At 46.4% G+C, this 16,810-nt stretch overlaps 2 protein-coding genes across 2 annotated transcripts in view; one reads left to right on the top strand and one right to left on the bottom strand.

The window, feature by feature from the left end:
- Window positions 1-929: 929 nt before the first annotated feature.
- bmpr1bb (bone morphogenetic protein receptor, type IBb) lies at window positions 930-9,866 on the top strand. Its single transcript, XM_068752926.1, has 11 exons — window positions 930-1,011; window positions 6,438-6,597; window positions 6,829-6,931; window positions 7,202-7,304; window positions 7,713-7,809; window positions 7,898-8,042; window positions 8,459-8,651; window positions 8,739-9,036; window positions 9,120-9,295; window positions 9,379-9,509; window positions 9,741-9,866. The coding sequence occupies exons 1-11, from the start codon at window positions 930-932 to the stop codon at window positions 9,864-9,866; spliced, it is 1,614 nt and encodes a 537-aa protein (XP_068609027.1).
- A 2,130-nt stretch (window positions 9,867-11,996) lies between these two features.
- Window positions 11,997-16,810, bottom strand: part of unc5cb (unc-5 netrin receptor Cb) — a 68,218-nt gene continuing 63,404 nt past the window's right edge. Inside the window, exons 11-16 of the mRNA XM_068753165.1 lie at window positions 15,127-15,236; window positions 14,223-14,456; window positions 13,512-13,661; window positions 13,255-13,419; window positions 12,420-12,598; window positions 11,997-12,156 (exon numbers count right to left, since the gene is read on the bottom strand). Of these exons, the coding sequence (XP_068609266.1) occupies window positions 11,997-12,156; window positions 12,420-12,598; window positions 13,255-13,419; window positions 13,512-13,661; window positions 14,223-14,456; window positions 15,127-15,236 (998 nt within the window). The remainder of the gene's footprint in view (window positions 12,157-12,419; window positions 12,599-13,254; window positions 13,420-13,511; window positions 13,662-14,222; window positions 14,457-15,126; window positions 15,237-16,810) is intronic.

The raw sequence follows: 16,810 nt of genomic DNA on the forward strand, positions 1-16,810 counted from the left end.
GCAGAACTCAGAATATGAAGTCGGATTTGTTGAATTCGCATGTTTTGTTTTAATCTGTTTTTCGGGGTTCTTTATCATTGGAGAATGGCCGGTAATGTGCGGAGAGCAACGTCTCAGTTTCCCAGTCACAGTAATTATTATTACAGTTATTCTCTGAATTAATGGAACACGTAAGAAATCGTATGACGATGGCGAACGGAACGGAACACGCCGCGGTTGTGTGTGCAGTCTCACAGGATGGAGACCCGAGTTGACCTGCTCACATCAACATCAACATGCTTTACTTTAGGGGTGCGCTGCCCTGCAGTATTTTGATGCCAGGTGGTTTTACTGAGGCATGGGTACACACACACACACCTCTGAGTTCTTACTGCACTTTGTGCTCCTTTTGGCACGCTGTGTGTGTGTGTGTGTGTGTGTGTGTGTGTGCCTGCCTGAGGCAATAAGTCATCGTGCTTTCACTGGTGCCTCTCACACCTCATTCAACACCCTGTTGCTTCGATTCTGCTCTCCGTCCTCGCTGAGTTATGAGAGAATCTGTAATGTCTGTGCACGGATTCAGATACACTCAGCTGTTCCCTCAGCGGTGCGGTGGTTGTGGACAGGGCTGGACGAATAGCACGGCGAAAGAGCATGGAAGTAACACCCTCCCCCCCCCCCCCCCCTTTTCTTTCTGTGTCCGTGTCTCCCAGGCTGTCAGTGTGGGATACACGGGTCTGTGGGGTGGCTGAAGTCTGTGGGAAGCTCCTGAGAGAGTCTCTCTAACAGAGGGACATTTGTACAGAGAGATTTGGACCAGCAGCCTTTCTTGGAAGGACATAAAGCGCAGCCTCGGAACCTCCGCCTCTTTTGCACGGGCGCGTTTGCCGTGGCTGCACCTCAGGGATTTGAAGGAGGCGGGCGGGCGATCCGGGGTTGGTGCTGGCGGGATGGTGGTGCTGCTGCAGCCTCAGGAGTGGGTCTGGCTCACTATTCTCCTGCTAGCTGGACTGGCATCACTGGGCTCTCATGGTGAGTACAGAGCAAGTCACTGGAAGGCTGCTGGGCCTCATGTGGCTGAACTAAAACAGCTCCTTTGATTTAGTTTTATTCCACTGGGGTCGGAGATGAAACTGAAGCAGGCATGATCGGGTTTTAGGCTGCAAAGGCTTCCAACTGATTTCTACCATTTATTATTGATGATGAGCAGAAGCGATCAGGATCTATACACGGGATACCTTTTGAGAAACGGGTGTCCATTTATGTGCCCTGTCTTCTGCCTGCCCATCCTCCATCCCGTCTGTCAATCTCACGCTCCATCCTTCCCTCACTCGTGAACAAGACCCCAAGATACTTTAGGCAAAGACTCCCCAATGTTAATTTTTTCAGTAACTGTTTAAATTGACAGATGGTGTGTGTACTTCTTTAAATTAATAGTCTCTAATTTACACTAAAGCTGCCTTATAGATATACTTCTGCATAAATATTTAAATTATATGATACAGTACTTAGATCTTAGTGCATTTGTAGTTCTCATCAGAAGTAAAGTCAGGCAGTTCTAGAATATTGTAGGTTCATTTATTGGGATATTTTGTTAGCTTTGCTGTACATTGCAAGACTTCAACAGAAGTGAAAATAAGTCGTGCGATCAAGAAAAGTTCAGGCATAAATAATGTCACACTATAATAAAAATATTTTATTCTCAATCCTGGTACAAAGACGTGCCTGTCTGAAAGTGTGCTAAAAATCCACACTGGCTGTAAATTCCCACACCGAGTGGACAGTTCAGAGAGCTGCAACTTTCACGGTTTCTCGCAAAATGTCTCAGCCACCAGTGCATTTTTTTCTCTGAGTCTGATGTGTGCAGACTGAGGTGGGTTTAACTTCTCACTCAGCGGAGGGTCAGCAGCCATGCAGATATAGAACATCTAGTTTCATTCTCCGGAGAAGCGGCAAAGCTTCACAGGTGGAATGAAGCTTCATTCTCAACCTCTATACGGTTCTGTCCTCTTTCTTTCACCAGTATTTGAGAAACAAGTTCTTTTTTTTTCTGTTTCCTCTGAGATCTGATCTTTTAAACATCCGTCAAATGAGTAAAACATGTGGGAGGTTGCCCATAAATCCCAGCCGCGCAGTCAATTTACCACCTGTTCCTGCAGACTGTTGAGGTTCGCGCTGAGTCGACGAGCCCTGCCTTGTTCTTCCAGAAGTGCCGCGATGGAAACACAAAGAACTACAATTATCTGGCGATAATGCCTTTTACGACTGTGGAATGTTTCTCATATTTGTTTTTATATTTCCTTCATCCAAATCTTGGTTCCTCTTTATTTCATGGGGTAATCTTGGAACTTCGATTTGTCTTGACCCAGCCCTCTGCCTAAACTCCTTTTTTAAAAGGCAAAGCAATTCCAATACGGCTTTAAGTAATCGAAAAGACTCTCCAATGAGTCGCTTTCAAGGTGCAAAGAGCAATGTTTTCATTCTGGGCGCTCTTCAAATATCTGAAAATGTCAGCATGTGTCTCTGGAGAGGTTTCTGCGTAGGAGCATTTGGGGGGGGGAGGGGGGGGGGTGTTACAGTTTGGTCTTGATTGGCAAAGGCTTCTCTTTTTTGTACCTCCTGCTTCTGACCCCGATTTGTTCAAGGCAAATGTCCACAGCTAGAATTCAGGAAAAGTTAAAAGGCCATGGCTGGTCTGCATTTATCACACAAGTTGTTGTACTTTAGATCAATTGTGACATTTAACTCCGACTGGCAGGCTCATCCTAAAAGGGGTTTTACTTAATGCTACTCTCAAAGGTCTTTGGGGAAACGTCTGTGTGGAGCTGCGTCTCGTGGAATAAGGTCAGACTGTAGCTCGGCGTGGCGGTCCATCGGTCCATCGCCATCCGTTCAGCAGGACTTGGGCTCCTCCAGCCGTCAGCGCGCTGCTTCCTGTCAGGATGTGGATACAGTTCCCCCCACATATAATTTGATCCCCGGGCAGATGTGTCGCTTCGGCGGTCAGGCATGGGAGAATTACGCTGCATGTTTATCGGATAACTGTGCATGTGCACGCCATCAGTTCGTCTGCCTTGTGAGAAATGTTAAGTTCGTGGTGTATCCACTTCAGCGCAAAAGTCCGTCAGGTTGAAGTGCTTTTTATTTAAGGAGTGGAACAAAGTCAAGATTATAGAAAGAAGTGTGGCCAACATCTGCAACTGTTCTGTATCTATCTCTTTGTGTGTGTGTGTGTGTGTTGGGGGGCTGTGCTTATGTCTGCAAAATGTAAATTTACAACAAAATAGCCAGCCTTGCATGAATTCTGTGGGTTTTGTCAGACATTCAGCACGTGTGTTCCGTTCACTGTTTTAAGTACAGGCCAAAGAGAAGCGTAAGCAAAAGCGCACTTCACCGTGATTGTTTATTGAATTTAAAGGAAATGATGAGTCTAATCCCAGAATTACGGCTCATGGAATCGTCCCTGCTAGCATCTGTTTATTGTGTCCATTCATTTTTATTTAATTTAACCAGATGAGACATTAATGAATGTAAAAAAAAAAAAAAAAAGGTTTGTCCATTCATATGCGAGGTTTTCAGCTATTTCATGCCCTCATCCTGCTTGTGTGCGTGTGTGTCTATTTCCTCTGCTGGCATTTATTGGTTTGTCTATGTCTGCTGTGCGTGTGTGTGGGCCTTTTGTGTTTGAGTACTGGTATTTTGTTGCGTATTTAGCAACTGTCTGCAGTATTCACACCACTGTGGAAAGTTGTCTGTGTGCAATCAGTGTGAAGTTTGACAGTCGAGCTAGGATTTCAGACTGTGGGGGATGTAATGTGGTGCATGGTCTATGGTTGGTGGATCTCACTTTATGAATGTGTTGTTGTGTCAACCCCCCCCCCCCTCCAAAAGGTTGTTCTGGTCACAGCCGGTAAACATAGAACAGGTAGCTAGAAGCTGCGAGGTGGAAATAGATGACCTGATCTGAAATGTGTCCCTCGACACACTGTGTGTGTGTGTCTCTGTGTGTGCCTGTGTGTGTGTTAGGCCTTTGAAGCCCAGAGGGGGTTAAGAGCGATGGTAGAGGAATGGAGGAGGGTGCATTGCCCCTTTGCAGGGTCAGAGTGCAGGCTGGAGACACTTGCAGGGATGTCTGCTTTGAGGAGGTGATTTATCACGGTCACCTGGTGGAGCGTGTCTCTTATCTGTCACGTCTTCCTCTGCTTTAAATGAGCAGTCTCCAGATTAGAGCTCTGCAGTGCTGTGAAGTCTGCTCTTATAACACAATCACATTAATTAAAATGCTTTATGCAGAGATATTTTTTTTGTGGACATGAAATTCCCTTCCCAACATCTCTGTCAACATTTGTCTAGATCCCAGACATGGCAAATAAATGTGTGTTAGACCATTTGTGGACGTTAACTTCATCCCTCTGACTCACTTGGTGTGGTGTAGGTATTTGTTTCATAATGTATCTCCACTAGTTGGAGTCTGGCTTTACAATGATTTCTCCAATTGTACAGCTTTTATAGAGCTATATAAACCAAAAGAAAAAAAAGAAATTAAATTTAAGTGAAATCTGTTATCTATTATTATAGTCTAATAATCATCAGGTCCTTTTTTCTGTCTCAACCAGCTCTGTCAGAAAAGCCTCTGAAAACGAAACTAAGTTCATTGCGTGCATGTGCACGTTTTCGTACTGTGACGTCACAGTGGTTTAGATTTCTTCAGTGTTACTTCTAATTATTTCAAATGTGTTTGTGTACAGCACAATTATACTTGTGTGAGTGTAGTTTGAGAAGCGGCATGTGGAATGTGCGGGGGATGCAGATCAGATTTCGGGGTGACCTTGAGTGTGCCCTGTAGCTGACACAGCAAAAGTCTGCTTGTTTGCGGGTGTGCATGTCAGTAAGGCAGACACCAAGAGAAAACTAAATGTGCAATAATGTGTATTGATAAATCTAAAAAAAAACAAGTGATTGTTCATGGTAAACGTACCCAAAAAATATGCATTTAGTTAAAAGTCCATCTTGAAGGTGCTCTTATTAGAATCTGATGAAAGTACGCAATTTTGTCCTGTAATTGAAAAGAATATACATAATTGTTGTGTTTTAACAAATAATTCATGTGTACTTAAACCGGGCCCCCCTGTCCTTACGTATGTCTGGATGTGAATGAATTGTTTTTTTTTCAAACTTTTTGGAATTGGGTCAGTAGTTTCCTCCGCCAACAGCCGTAGCAGGGTGACTATAGGCTCCACAGAATTCCTGCAAGTTACACCCACATCAGCATGACAGAAAAGATCCCCTCTGAAGTAGACCTTTATTAAAAACCCGTTTTACTCAAGCAGGAACAGAATCTTCACTCAGAGGTCTCAGAAATCTTGCAAGAGCTTTCCAGGAACTCGGCCTGAGCAAAGATTGTGCGACTCGTCATTTGTTGAAGTCGGCTAAAAATGCAGCCCCAATCCCTCTGGAAAGAAATCCTCGCTGGCCGTTTGTCTCGGTAAACTCCTCTCTCCTCCTTCACCTTCCCGCAACAACTCCGCTCTTGTGAGATTTCAGAGCGAGACTTCAAGGAAAAACGCTCAGTTAGTGAAACCAAGCCTAACAAAGATGGCCTGTCCCTCAAGCCTCCTGCTGGCTTTGCATCCTGTAGCCTCTTCGAATTTCGCCTGAACACACAGTAGCTGTGTTCCAAATTGCATACTTTAATTTGAACCTTGAGTATAAGTATACGCTGTTTCATGCATTATGCGTACAACATGCACCTGGTCCCTTGTCGTGACATTGTTCCTTATTAGTTTTTGATTGCTTTGCTCATTGATCTCATGTTGTGCAGACTTTAAAATAAAATAAACATAAAAGAAACCACACAATGTTTGAGACTTGGAACATTACCAGGAAGCTGTCATCGCTCCGTGCTTTCTTGCCGGCCCCAGTTGGTGGGATGTATCTTCAGCTGTGCAATGGATCATAGGTTTGGCGTAGCCAGAAAAGCTGATTGGATTACATACTTGTGACAGGATGCTATAAGACACCCTGGCGTTTTTTGGCACATTACTTCGGACACACAATATATTCATTCATTTTGTGAACCGCTTAATCTGTATCCCGGGTTCACGGGATCTACTGGAACCTGCGCCAGCAGGCGGGGGGGCACACCCTGGACAAGCTGCCAGTTCATCTCAGAGCCACATGCAGACATACAATCACACACACACACACACTCACACCTCTGGACAATTTAGCGTAACCAATTCACCTGAGTTGCATGTTTTGCATTCATCGACTCTATTGTTGTAATCGCCATGGTAACAGAACCCAGACAGCCAGACTTGCCTAAAGACATAGAAATAAGTAGAAATTAATTTTGTTTATTCATCCCATTTCTGATTATCCTGAAGTTATGTGTGCTCATGTTTAAGCTGGATGTTCTGTTCTGCAGAATCAAAAATCCAGCTTCTTTCTTTTTACAGCCAACATGCTGGACACCATGCTGCTGAAGAACGGATGGAAGGGGGCGCCACATGGACGGGCAGAGGACAGCGGCGGCGCGACCACAGTGTCTGCCCGGAGCATGCTCTGGTGCCACTGCTCCCACCACTGCCCGGAAGAGTCCGTCAACAACACCTGCATGTAATAGAACAGCCCCCCCACACACAGACACATAGCAGCCAACTCGCTGTGATCAATAGTAAATAAATCCAGATTAGAGGGGATACTTTCGGTGCCAATCAATTCGAAATATTCATTGGATAATCGTGGTCGAAGGGTTTAATCCCGATTACAGGATTTCAAGTAACATATTTATGATGAAGTCTTCCAGCCAGCGTTTGCTCATATGATGATGCGTGCGCTTTCCTGCAGGACTGACGGGTACTGCTTCACCATGGTGGAGGAGGAGGAGGGGGGTCTGGCAGTAATCACTGCAGGTTGTCTGGGTCTGGCCGGCTCGGAGTTCCAGTGCAGAGTAAGTCTGTGTCTGGATGTAACTTTTCTTCTTTGCATATGAATATATATCCTTCATAAACCATTGTTGAGCCTGTTTGAGCTTTCCTCGACTCACTTTATGAGACCTCTTTAAATTTTCTCCACTGTTTTTACACACAGTGGGGGGGGGGGGGGCTTATAAAATACCTTTGTTAGGATTAAGTGTGGCTGTAAATATTCATTCCTCCTGTGCCTTCATTAGTTTTTAATGTCTGCATGCAAGAGGCTGACGTGCATTTGTGTGCGATAGGACACGTGGAACGTGCGATCACGGCGAGCTCTCACGTGCTGCACCAATCGGGACTACTGTAACCGAGACCTGCATCCCACGCTCCCTCCGCAGGTGGCGTCAGGTGAGACGCGCCCCACACAGGTTCAAGTTCTGCCTCACAGCTCAAATGGATTCATTTTAGAAATGGTGCGTTCAGGCCTCCTCGGGCATTTCATCAGTAGGGACAGTTTTAAATCACAATGTGGCACGGAATGCTAAATGCATTCACGTGCACATTCACACGCTATGGGCAATTTGGAGTAATCAATTTGTCTAAATTGCATGTTTTTTTGAACCCATGCGAAAACTAGGATTTGAACCCGCCACCTTTTTGCTGTGAGGCGACAGCGCTCTTAATTTGTAACGTGTGCGTTTTTGGGAGGGCCGGGGAGGGAAGAAGAGGAGGAGACATTACGTTTGGCGAACAAATGACACGCAAATCAACACCCAGGGTCGGAGGAATAAAGAACTTGTGTTTTTTTTTTTACAGATTACGTTGACAGCAGCATCCAGTACTTGGCTCTGTTCATTTCGATAACGGTCTGCAGCATCATCCTTGGACTCATCCTCGTCTTTTGCTACTTCAGGTAAGAATCTGACGCTCGGGACCGTCTCAATCAACCTGCACTTCCCGATGTGCAATTGTTGACGACTCTCGTCGCCTCTGTGTGGCAGATGCAAGCGCCAAGAGTCGCACGCGCACTACAGTATCGACTTGGAGCAGGAGGAAACCTACATCCCCCCAGGGGAGTCGCTGAAGGACCTGATCGAGCACTCTCGCAGCATCGGGTCCGGTTCTGGGTCGGGGCTCCCTCTACTGGTAAGGAGACGTCATTGCCCCCCAGCTGCCTGGATGGGTAATACAGATTAAATCAGTGTAATGCTGTTATTCTGGGTTTAGTTCAGGTAGATATTGCTATTGTGACAATTATATTCTAGGGCAATTGCTTTAATTTAATTTAATAATCCCGGTTTGCAGAAAATGTTCCAATTATGCTCATCTTTCTCCCCAAAGCAATTGAGCGATATTACAAGTCTGTCATCCAACTGTTGCACGTTAGAAGATGAAGCTAAGATTTTCACTTTAAATGCTTTCCAAAGAAACGGCAATAATCCATGAATGAATGAATGAGTTAATCAATGATCCGTTAGGATTACCTGTCTTCCTCTCGGCGTATGAAAATAGCTTTTTTAAGTGGAAGCTGTGCATTTGTGCGCCACAATCTGGTTTCCCAGGTGCAGCGGACCATCGCCAAGCAGATTCAGATGGTTAAGCAGATTGGGAAAGGGCGGTATGGCGAGGTCTGGATGGGCAAATGGAGGGGAGAGAGAGTAGCCGTGAAAGTCTTCTTCACCACAGAGGAAGAGAGCTGGTTCAGAGAGACTGAAATATACCAGACCTTCCTGATGAGGCACGACAACATCTTGGGTGAGGTCTCAGCGGCGTGAAGAGAATCACTTGTTTTCTGCTTTGCGCAAATGTCATTACCCCCTCCCCCCCGTCCCATCCCCCCAGGATTCATAGCAGCAGATATCAAAGGAACCGGGTCTTGGACGCAGCTCTATCTAATCACCGACTACCACGAGAGCGGCTCTTTGTACGACTACCTCAGGTCCAACATCTTAGACGTCAAGGAGCTGCTCAAACTGGCCTACTCTTCCATCTCGGGGCTCTGCCACCTGCACACTGAGATCTACGGCACGCAGGGCAAGCCCGCCATTGCTCACAGAGACCTGAAGAGCAAAAACATCTTGGTGAAGAAGAACGGATCCTGCTGCATCGCAGATCTCGGACTTGCTGTCAAATTCAACAGGTATATATGCCAAACGCTTCTGGCTTGTTTGAGCTCTGTGTTGGCGCGTCTCGGCGTCTCCAACGCTTTTCTCCTCTCTGTAGCGACACCAATGAGGTGGACATCCCTCCCAATCTACGGGTCGGTACGAAACGCTACATGCCGCCCGAAGTGTTGGACGAGACCATGAACAGGAGCTACTTCCAGTCTTTCATAATGGCTGACATGTACAGTTTCAGCCTCATCGTCTGGGAGATGGCCCGGCGCTGCAGCTCCGGCGGTCGGTGAACATCTACGGGCTCTCGACGTGGTTTTTGCACGATGATAGTGATTCTCACAGATGTCTTGTTTATTTCCCTGAAGGCATTGTGGAGGAGTATCAGCTGCCCTATCACGACCTTGTACCAACGGATCCTTCTTACGAAGACATGAGGGAAGTGGTCTGCATTAAGAAACAGAGGCCTTCATTTGCCAATCGCTGGCGCAGCGATGAGGTATTCAGTCGGGCTTTTTTTTACTTACTGTCAGGAATGTCAGGCGACGAGCTGCTCTACGAATATAGAAAAATAAATTCTGCAAAGATACAAAAGGTTCTGCAGATGACAAACGGAAGCCGCATTAAAAGTGGCGATCTGCTTTTAAAAATGACTTGGAACTAATTCTTGATTATCCACAAGTCAATTCAACCTTTATTCAAATTCCATATTCCATGTGTGTGTCTCCAGTGTCTACGGCAGATGGGAAAGCTGATGTCGGAGTGCTGGGCTCACAACCCGGCCTCTCGCCTCACAGCCTTGAGGGTGAAGAAGAACCTGGCGAAGATGTTAGAGTCCCAAGATATCAAACTGTGACACGAAGATGATACGAGATCATTTCATCAGCAGGGGGCTGTCGCTGCTGCAGGCGTGCCGCCGCCGCCGCTCGTGCCGGCCAATGTGGGGGGATGGCGAAAATAGAGTGTGGATGATGGGACAAAAGAATCAGACAGAGAGGATGAGCGGTAAAGCTAATGGCTGACGGGGAGCCGGAAGAACTAGAGGCTTAAAATCTGTTGCGCCAGGGAAGATGCACCGTCCAAGTCGTCTGAGGCGCCTCAGAGCTTTAAAGTTGTGCTTTCTGAGAAAGCGGAGTGACTGTCGGCCACGGATCGTCTCGGCGAGCGAGCAGACGGAGATCGCCGGACGAATTCTCCTGATCGGTTGTGGGTCTCCTGATCTGCTCTTCTAAAGCCCTACAGCAGGATCCCGTTGGCAGCCTTTTGTGCTGCCACAGCTGCGTTCATGTCCTCTTTGTTTGACTCGTCACTCTGAGCTGCGTCCATGGTGATGCTGTCCGTCCAATGAAATGCCTAATTCACTGTCAAATCAAATAAGTTTGGTCTGATCACGTCATCAGTCTCACAATGCAGACAAATGAGATCCTCAATGCTGTACGTTCAGTGTTGCATATAAATATAATTTATTATTACTTAAAAAAAAAAAAAAAAGAGATTCTTTCTTACACTTTGTACAAGAACTTGACAGATGAAATGCAAGCAGTTGCGAAGAACATCGTGAGTCCCAGGAACAGGCACGGCTACATTCTCACTATACACAATTAAGAACCATGAAGCTGAAGAACAACTAGAGAATGCTGAGGCGAGCCCAACAAGGATGTCAAGATTGCATAGACGGCTTTAACGTCAAAACTGGAGCAACTGCCATCAAATGAAATCCACAACTAAGAACACTTGGAACAGCCACAGGTGCGGCTGCGTCGTAGGAATGTTGCATTTACAGCCATCTAATATTTTTTATGCACGCGAGTCGGTGTCGTAGGATGGCTTCTGTCATTGTCGTACAAACAGCAGTGAGATCTGAACACGAGAAACGACACGGCGTTGAAGGATCATCTCCTGTGTTCAATTTAACCTCAAAGACCAGCGTGTCTATTTGGCAACAAGCCACTTTAGTCTATATTGGCACTATAAAAATATACTTATTCATTTCCCTTTTTTCTCCGTCTCCTCTCCTCTCCTGCCTGGCCTCTTTAATGTGAGTGGATGATACCTTCTTGAGCAACGTACAAATCATCAGCATCAGTCGTGATCCATCCCCTCCATTTGGGAGAGGGGGGGTGGACTCGTATAGTTAACCAAACAACCTGGCTTAAAAAAAAAGCATGAAAAAAAACCTTAAAACCAATTCAATGCCTCAAAAATATTCTTAAGCCTTAAAATGTCACGTAACAAGCACACATATGAAAAGAAATTAACATGGATTAAAAAAAAGTAGTAATAGTAGTTAGGACGCCAATGCAAACTCTAACATAATTACATCATTGATTTCCTCCTGTACACGCAAATATGGCTGCCAGGTTGAGTCAATACCGTGAGTGTCCATCAGGAGGTGCCAGTATGTAGTCAAATACAACGAAGGAAGAAAAACGTGTGGACGCTGCTAAGTATTAATAGCAGACAGCACAAAATTCAAATTAAGATATGCATGAATAGGCATATTATGAAACGCTATGTTGTTCACCGATGGGTTTGCTATGGAGAGTCAAGCTTTTGATATATGATGGCGTCTTTCTGCCTCCGTGGCAACAGATATCAATCTCTTCCAAATAATCGGACGGGTGTTTCCAAGGAAACCACGGCGCCTAAACGATCCGGTTGCGGTAGCGGAGAAGCAGCGATGGCGAGAGAGCAGCCAGGGACAAACGATGGGCGGAGATTTCTGCTTCCGCTCCCAAGTTCTCGACCTTGACCTCCAGCGGCTCGTGGCTGAGCAGACCTGTTTCTTTCGTCTTTAGTTCCGAGTGTGCAGACGCGCAGTTCTCCGAGTGCACGCGCATGCATCTGTCATTGTGATGTCAAAAGACGCTCTCGTTTCCACGGTGACCCCCCCCCCCCCCTCTCTTATTTCCTTCTTTCACGTCTTCTTCCTCCTTGGAATGCCATGCTCCCTGAGTGGGGGTGGTGGTGGTGGGGGGATTAGTTGTCAATGATCCGTCACTGCAAGGAAAAGGCTGTCGTGCCGTCCCATCTCCTCCAGCACCCGGGCCAGGCGACTGAGGTTGCCATCTGGAAAATGCTGGGCCTCCCACAAGTCCAGGATCACGCCAGTTGGACTGGATTTGGTGGCAAAGTAGTTCAGATATCTGGAAAGGAAAAAGGAAGTAAACGATTAAGTTCGGTGAAAGCAGAGGAGTCGGAGAACTTGGCCCAGATATTTACTGTCGACTCGTTTTGTGCATTTAAGTTTGTTTTTTTTGTTTTGTTCCACTTTTGGTTTTCATTTGCAGGAAGATCTGACAAGTAATAAACGTGCCAAAGAATGCACAGAGAATTTCTCGACTTATTCCCGAGGTGTTTGACGAACAGGAAGACAGATCCTCCGACATCCACGTCGAGTGCCACTCGCCTGTCGAGGTGAAGTTTGTGGGCCAGCATCCTCCAGTCGTTCCCCCGGGTCTGCGGGGCATCCAGACTGCCGCACAGCTTCTGTCGAATGGAGATGGGGATGCGGAAGGCGTTGGGCCCCGTCAGAGTCGTGATGTTACTGGCAGGGTCCAGCAGAGACGTGTCGATGCTCTGTGAGTCCTGCAGACAGAGACGCACGCTTACTGGGATACACTGCAGCGATCTGCACGAGCAGAACGGAACGCGCTCCACAACGCCGCACGGAAACCCGCCCCCGGTTCGCATGAAAGAAGTGGAAATGACTTATTTTATTTGCATTTGTTCATCCGTGCATGCAGAGCGACGTTCTAACACAATGTATTTGCAGGCTTAAGTGCTTGCAGGCCTCCGCTTACAAAAAGCAGAGCGAGACCTCGACTCGAACAAATGAGCCGAGGCCAGGCGTGGACTCAGCTCTGATCTCATGTCCTGTAATTCATGCCATTACTGAGCACAAAGCCTGTCTGCCCCCCCCCCCCCCCAGCCCTCAAGCCCTATTCCCATGGCTAGCGAGGCTTTTGTGGAGCAAATGGAGCCTGTGTAAAGGGTGATCATTGCCCCCTCTGCTCCACTATGCGCTTAGCGTTTTATAAATTAGACTATATGAGTGCTTGCTTTACAACCGTATTCGCAAACTCAGCAAAGAAGACGGCAGGTAACAGGATATCGCTCTGCTGCATAAAAATGCATGATCTTCAGATGTGGAAACTAAATGACAATGAGGTTTAAAAGTCGCACCGATCTCGAACGATTGAGATAAAGATCAAGAGTGAGCATGAAGGGAAGAGTTAAACTACCTCTGAAACTGTAGTGTCCAGCTGGAATATCTGGCCCTCGCCTTCCACTTGGCGAACGCATATCTTGCAGGCCAGGTCCACGGTGTTCGCGGCGAAGCGCTCCAGGGTGAAGCAGCAGTGGAGGTTCCTCTGTGAACCGCACCACACCTGCTGGAAGGACAGCTCCTGCAAGAGCGACAGAAGGTTTAACTCGCTGCACGCCGGGAGAGCATCCTCTTGCCTCGGCCTGGTGAAAGGAAAGCCAAAGAGCGTCTCACCTGGTACTTGGCTAGAAGCTTGCTCTTCCACAAAGTGTGGGGGACATCATGGATGGAGAGCCTCAGGTTGTGAGTGCTGTCTTTAAAGCTCAGAGTCTTTGGCTCGTCCAGCAACTTCCCACCCATCTGCTTCTCCATCTGCAGAACCTCCTGGACAGACAAATGCGGATTTGCTTGGACTAAATATACATGAGACGCATCAATGGGTTACTTTTTTCATTGAGTTAATCACATTAACAGAAACTCAAAGCTCATGTTAGGACACACACACAGACATGCCTGCGAGCCTCCAAACACAAACTGTTGCTGCATCCTCTTATATCCTGTTTTACTTCAGCAGATTCTTGTGAATGCTCAAATAAAAATGTAAGAAATGAGATTTCTTTTTTTTTTATAGTCTATTATTCTCTCACTCCCTGCGGGCATCATGAAACTGAATCTGGACCTGCCGTCTGCCACAAACTTTAATGTCCTTGCAGAAGAATCACCATCACTTCTCGTTACCCATTCTCAAACTTAATAACCCTGTTTAATATCCGCTCTTATCTTTCCTACATGCAAGGTAGACGGAGGTATTAAGCAGACGACAGCAGTCGGTGGACGAATGCGGCTCATTTTGTATCGGGGGGGGGGGGGGGGGTTCACACCGACACAAAAGTTTTTTTGGGCAAATGCAAAGACAGCCATGCATCCTGATAAGGTGTAATTTACCTTGAGTGCATCCTGTGTGTCATCCAGGCAGTAGACTCTGATGTGATACTCCATGGCGGGGCAGGTGACGGGCCCAAAAATGGCTAGTTTGAGGCGCTTGGTGGTTGCAGCGCTCAGCGATTGGCCCACGAGGCAGTACGTGCCCAGCGTTTCTGTCAGGATGTGGCAGGCCTCGTCGTCCATTTGAATGTAGCACGGCGTGGTGAAATTCTCCTCGCCAACCACCACCACATCCTGCAGGGTGGACAGGAAGTGAGAAACAGTGGCACAAGTGTGGGAGGCCATAGGCTAAATATAAAGCCGAAACAGAAGGAGTGCCACCTGCAATTATTTGCATGAAATAATTGTCCAGATTAATATCGTGACATATGAAAATGAGAGAAACCAATGTGTCATTAGCTGCCATTGCAGTGAGGGCAAAGCATGCCAGCCAATAGTGGAGACAAGAGTTGCTGCTTTCTGTGCTCGCTGCAAATACCGTTTCTACCATTCAGTCGAGAAAAAGACGAGGATTTTCACGCAGCCTGTGAGTCATTTAACCAATTCCCTCCTAGACGTATGCACATATTCATCTTCAGTGGCTGTTATTACATTATGCGCGTGGTTAAAAAAGATTTTTCAAGAAGTGCCTCATTTATTGTTGATTTATTTACCTGATCCCTTTATAAGGAGGGTTTAAATTCTGAATGATTCAAATGAAAACAATGCTTTACGCGTCATTTTAAGTGGAGAGATTATATTCAGGGATCGTGGCCGCTTCACATAATCTGTGTCCTTACAGGGTGTCTTATTGCTAATGCCTGACACGCTGCCATTATGTGACTGAGGTAATGGGAGAGAGTAGCTGGCCTCGGAAGTATCTCTAATGTCAGGGCATATTTCTCATTAAGAGTGTCTGCTTTACGGTCCCCGGTGTGGGAGACTCTCGCTCCATCATCCAGCCTCTCTGTGCATCTCTCTTTCGTCTCTGTAATCCAAACCCTCCTGTGAGCAGCACATTGGCATTCATTCCGCCTATTATGAGAGACAGAAGAGGAATTGCCGTGTTTTATTGTGAGCTAGGGCGTTTAACAGTAGCATTATGGCTGATCATTAGACTCTTTAAGTGCCGCTGGGGGGGGGGGGGGGGGGGCCTTATTGGGGGATAATTAGAAAGCACAGTGGAAAAGCAGGCTTTGACTTTGTATATGTGTGCAGGCACAAAGAATTAAACATGCAAACACACACATCTTTATTTATTCAAGGTTTTTTTTCTTCATCATCAGCGGAGATTTTTTTGGGGGTTTCGTTTGAGAGGCGTGGAAGAATAAATCTTTGTGAGAGTTACCGAAGCAGAAAGGCCCGCATGTTCCTCATTATGTGCCCTGCCGACTTCGTCATGATCACAACACAACCGTATCCCCCGACACTCTGGTGCTGCTGGCAGCTCCTTCTGCTGGAGCTACTGTAGGGATGTCTACATGCTTTGACAGAGCATGTCATATAAAGCGATATAAAGTTTCACACACACAGCATGAGGGGAGGCCTCAGCCGGACGGGACGCTTACATAAAGGATATTACAGTCTGCATTTCTGACAGGCTAGAGATATAATCAATAGAAAGCATATAATAACCCCCCAGCATATAAAATATGGACATGTGACCCCTATAATATAGCAAAAATCTATATATACGCAGTGGAACCAGGCAGCACCATGGCGCAGTGGTTAGCGCTGTTGCCTCACAGCAAGAAGGTCACAGGAATCCGACTCCTTTCTCCCAGTCCTTTCTGGGAGGAGTTTGAATGTCCTCCCCGTGTCTGCGTGGGTTCTCTCCGACTTCCTCCCACCACCAAAAACATGCAAATTAGGTGAATTGGTTATTCTATATTCCGTCACCGCAGCCAAAGCGGTGTGTAAATGAATTATGTTAGATTAACTTTTATTTATGCTTTGTTTTGTTATCTGTTGTTTAAATTCATGTAGTTACATATTGATATAAGTGTTGGCATGTAAATGGGCATTTATCTGGTGCAGAGGAACGGATTCATCTAGTTTCCATTTTTTCTCATGGGAAATGCAGTTTTGGTTTTCAAACAAATCTGTATATATGCACACACACATATGAAGAATTCTTCTTTTGAAAATCAGTTGGCTTTACTGGCTACGCCCCCAAAGTAATTCATCAGTGTCACAAAGGCGTCGGGCCGGTTTCTGCCCCATAACTCCTATCATCACATCAGCGGCGGAGATTGTGCCAAGTCTCACTGAAAAGGATGCGATTCAAGCCACTTCAGTGATGAGCTGACAGACGGGAGCGATGGATGGAGGCTGCTGTTTTTTCATGGGTATCATTACAGTCTTCAGGGGGGGGGGAGTAGAGAGAGATGACAGGCTAACAAGCTCAAAAGCAGTTTTTATAAACGGAGAAGACGTGTAATTTCTCGACGGAATAAGTGTTTGTGTGTCTTTGTGTGATCGAGAAATTCCGGGGAAGAGAAGGCAAAAAGGCCGCTGCAGCAAACCAAAGTTCTATTCCATTATTTTGTTTTTCCACAAACGCTGTGTGGAATTGTCTGCCCAGCCAAAGCGCGTTTTGAAAGTTGACC

Source organism: Brachionichthys hirsutus, chromosome 19 (assembly GCF_040956055.1).
Source record: "Brachionichthys hirsutus isolate HB-005 chromosome 19, CSIRO-AGI_Bhir_v1, whole genome shotgun sequence".
Lineage (NCBI taxonomy): Eukaryota > Metazoa > Chordata > Actinopteri > Lophiiformes > Brachionichthyidae > Brachionichthys > Brachionichthys hirsutus.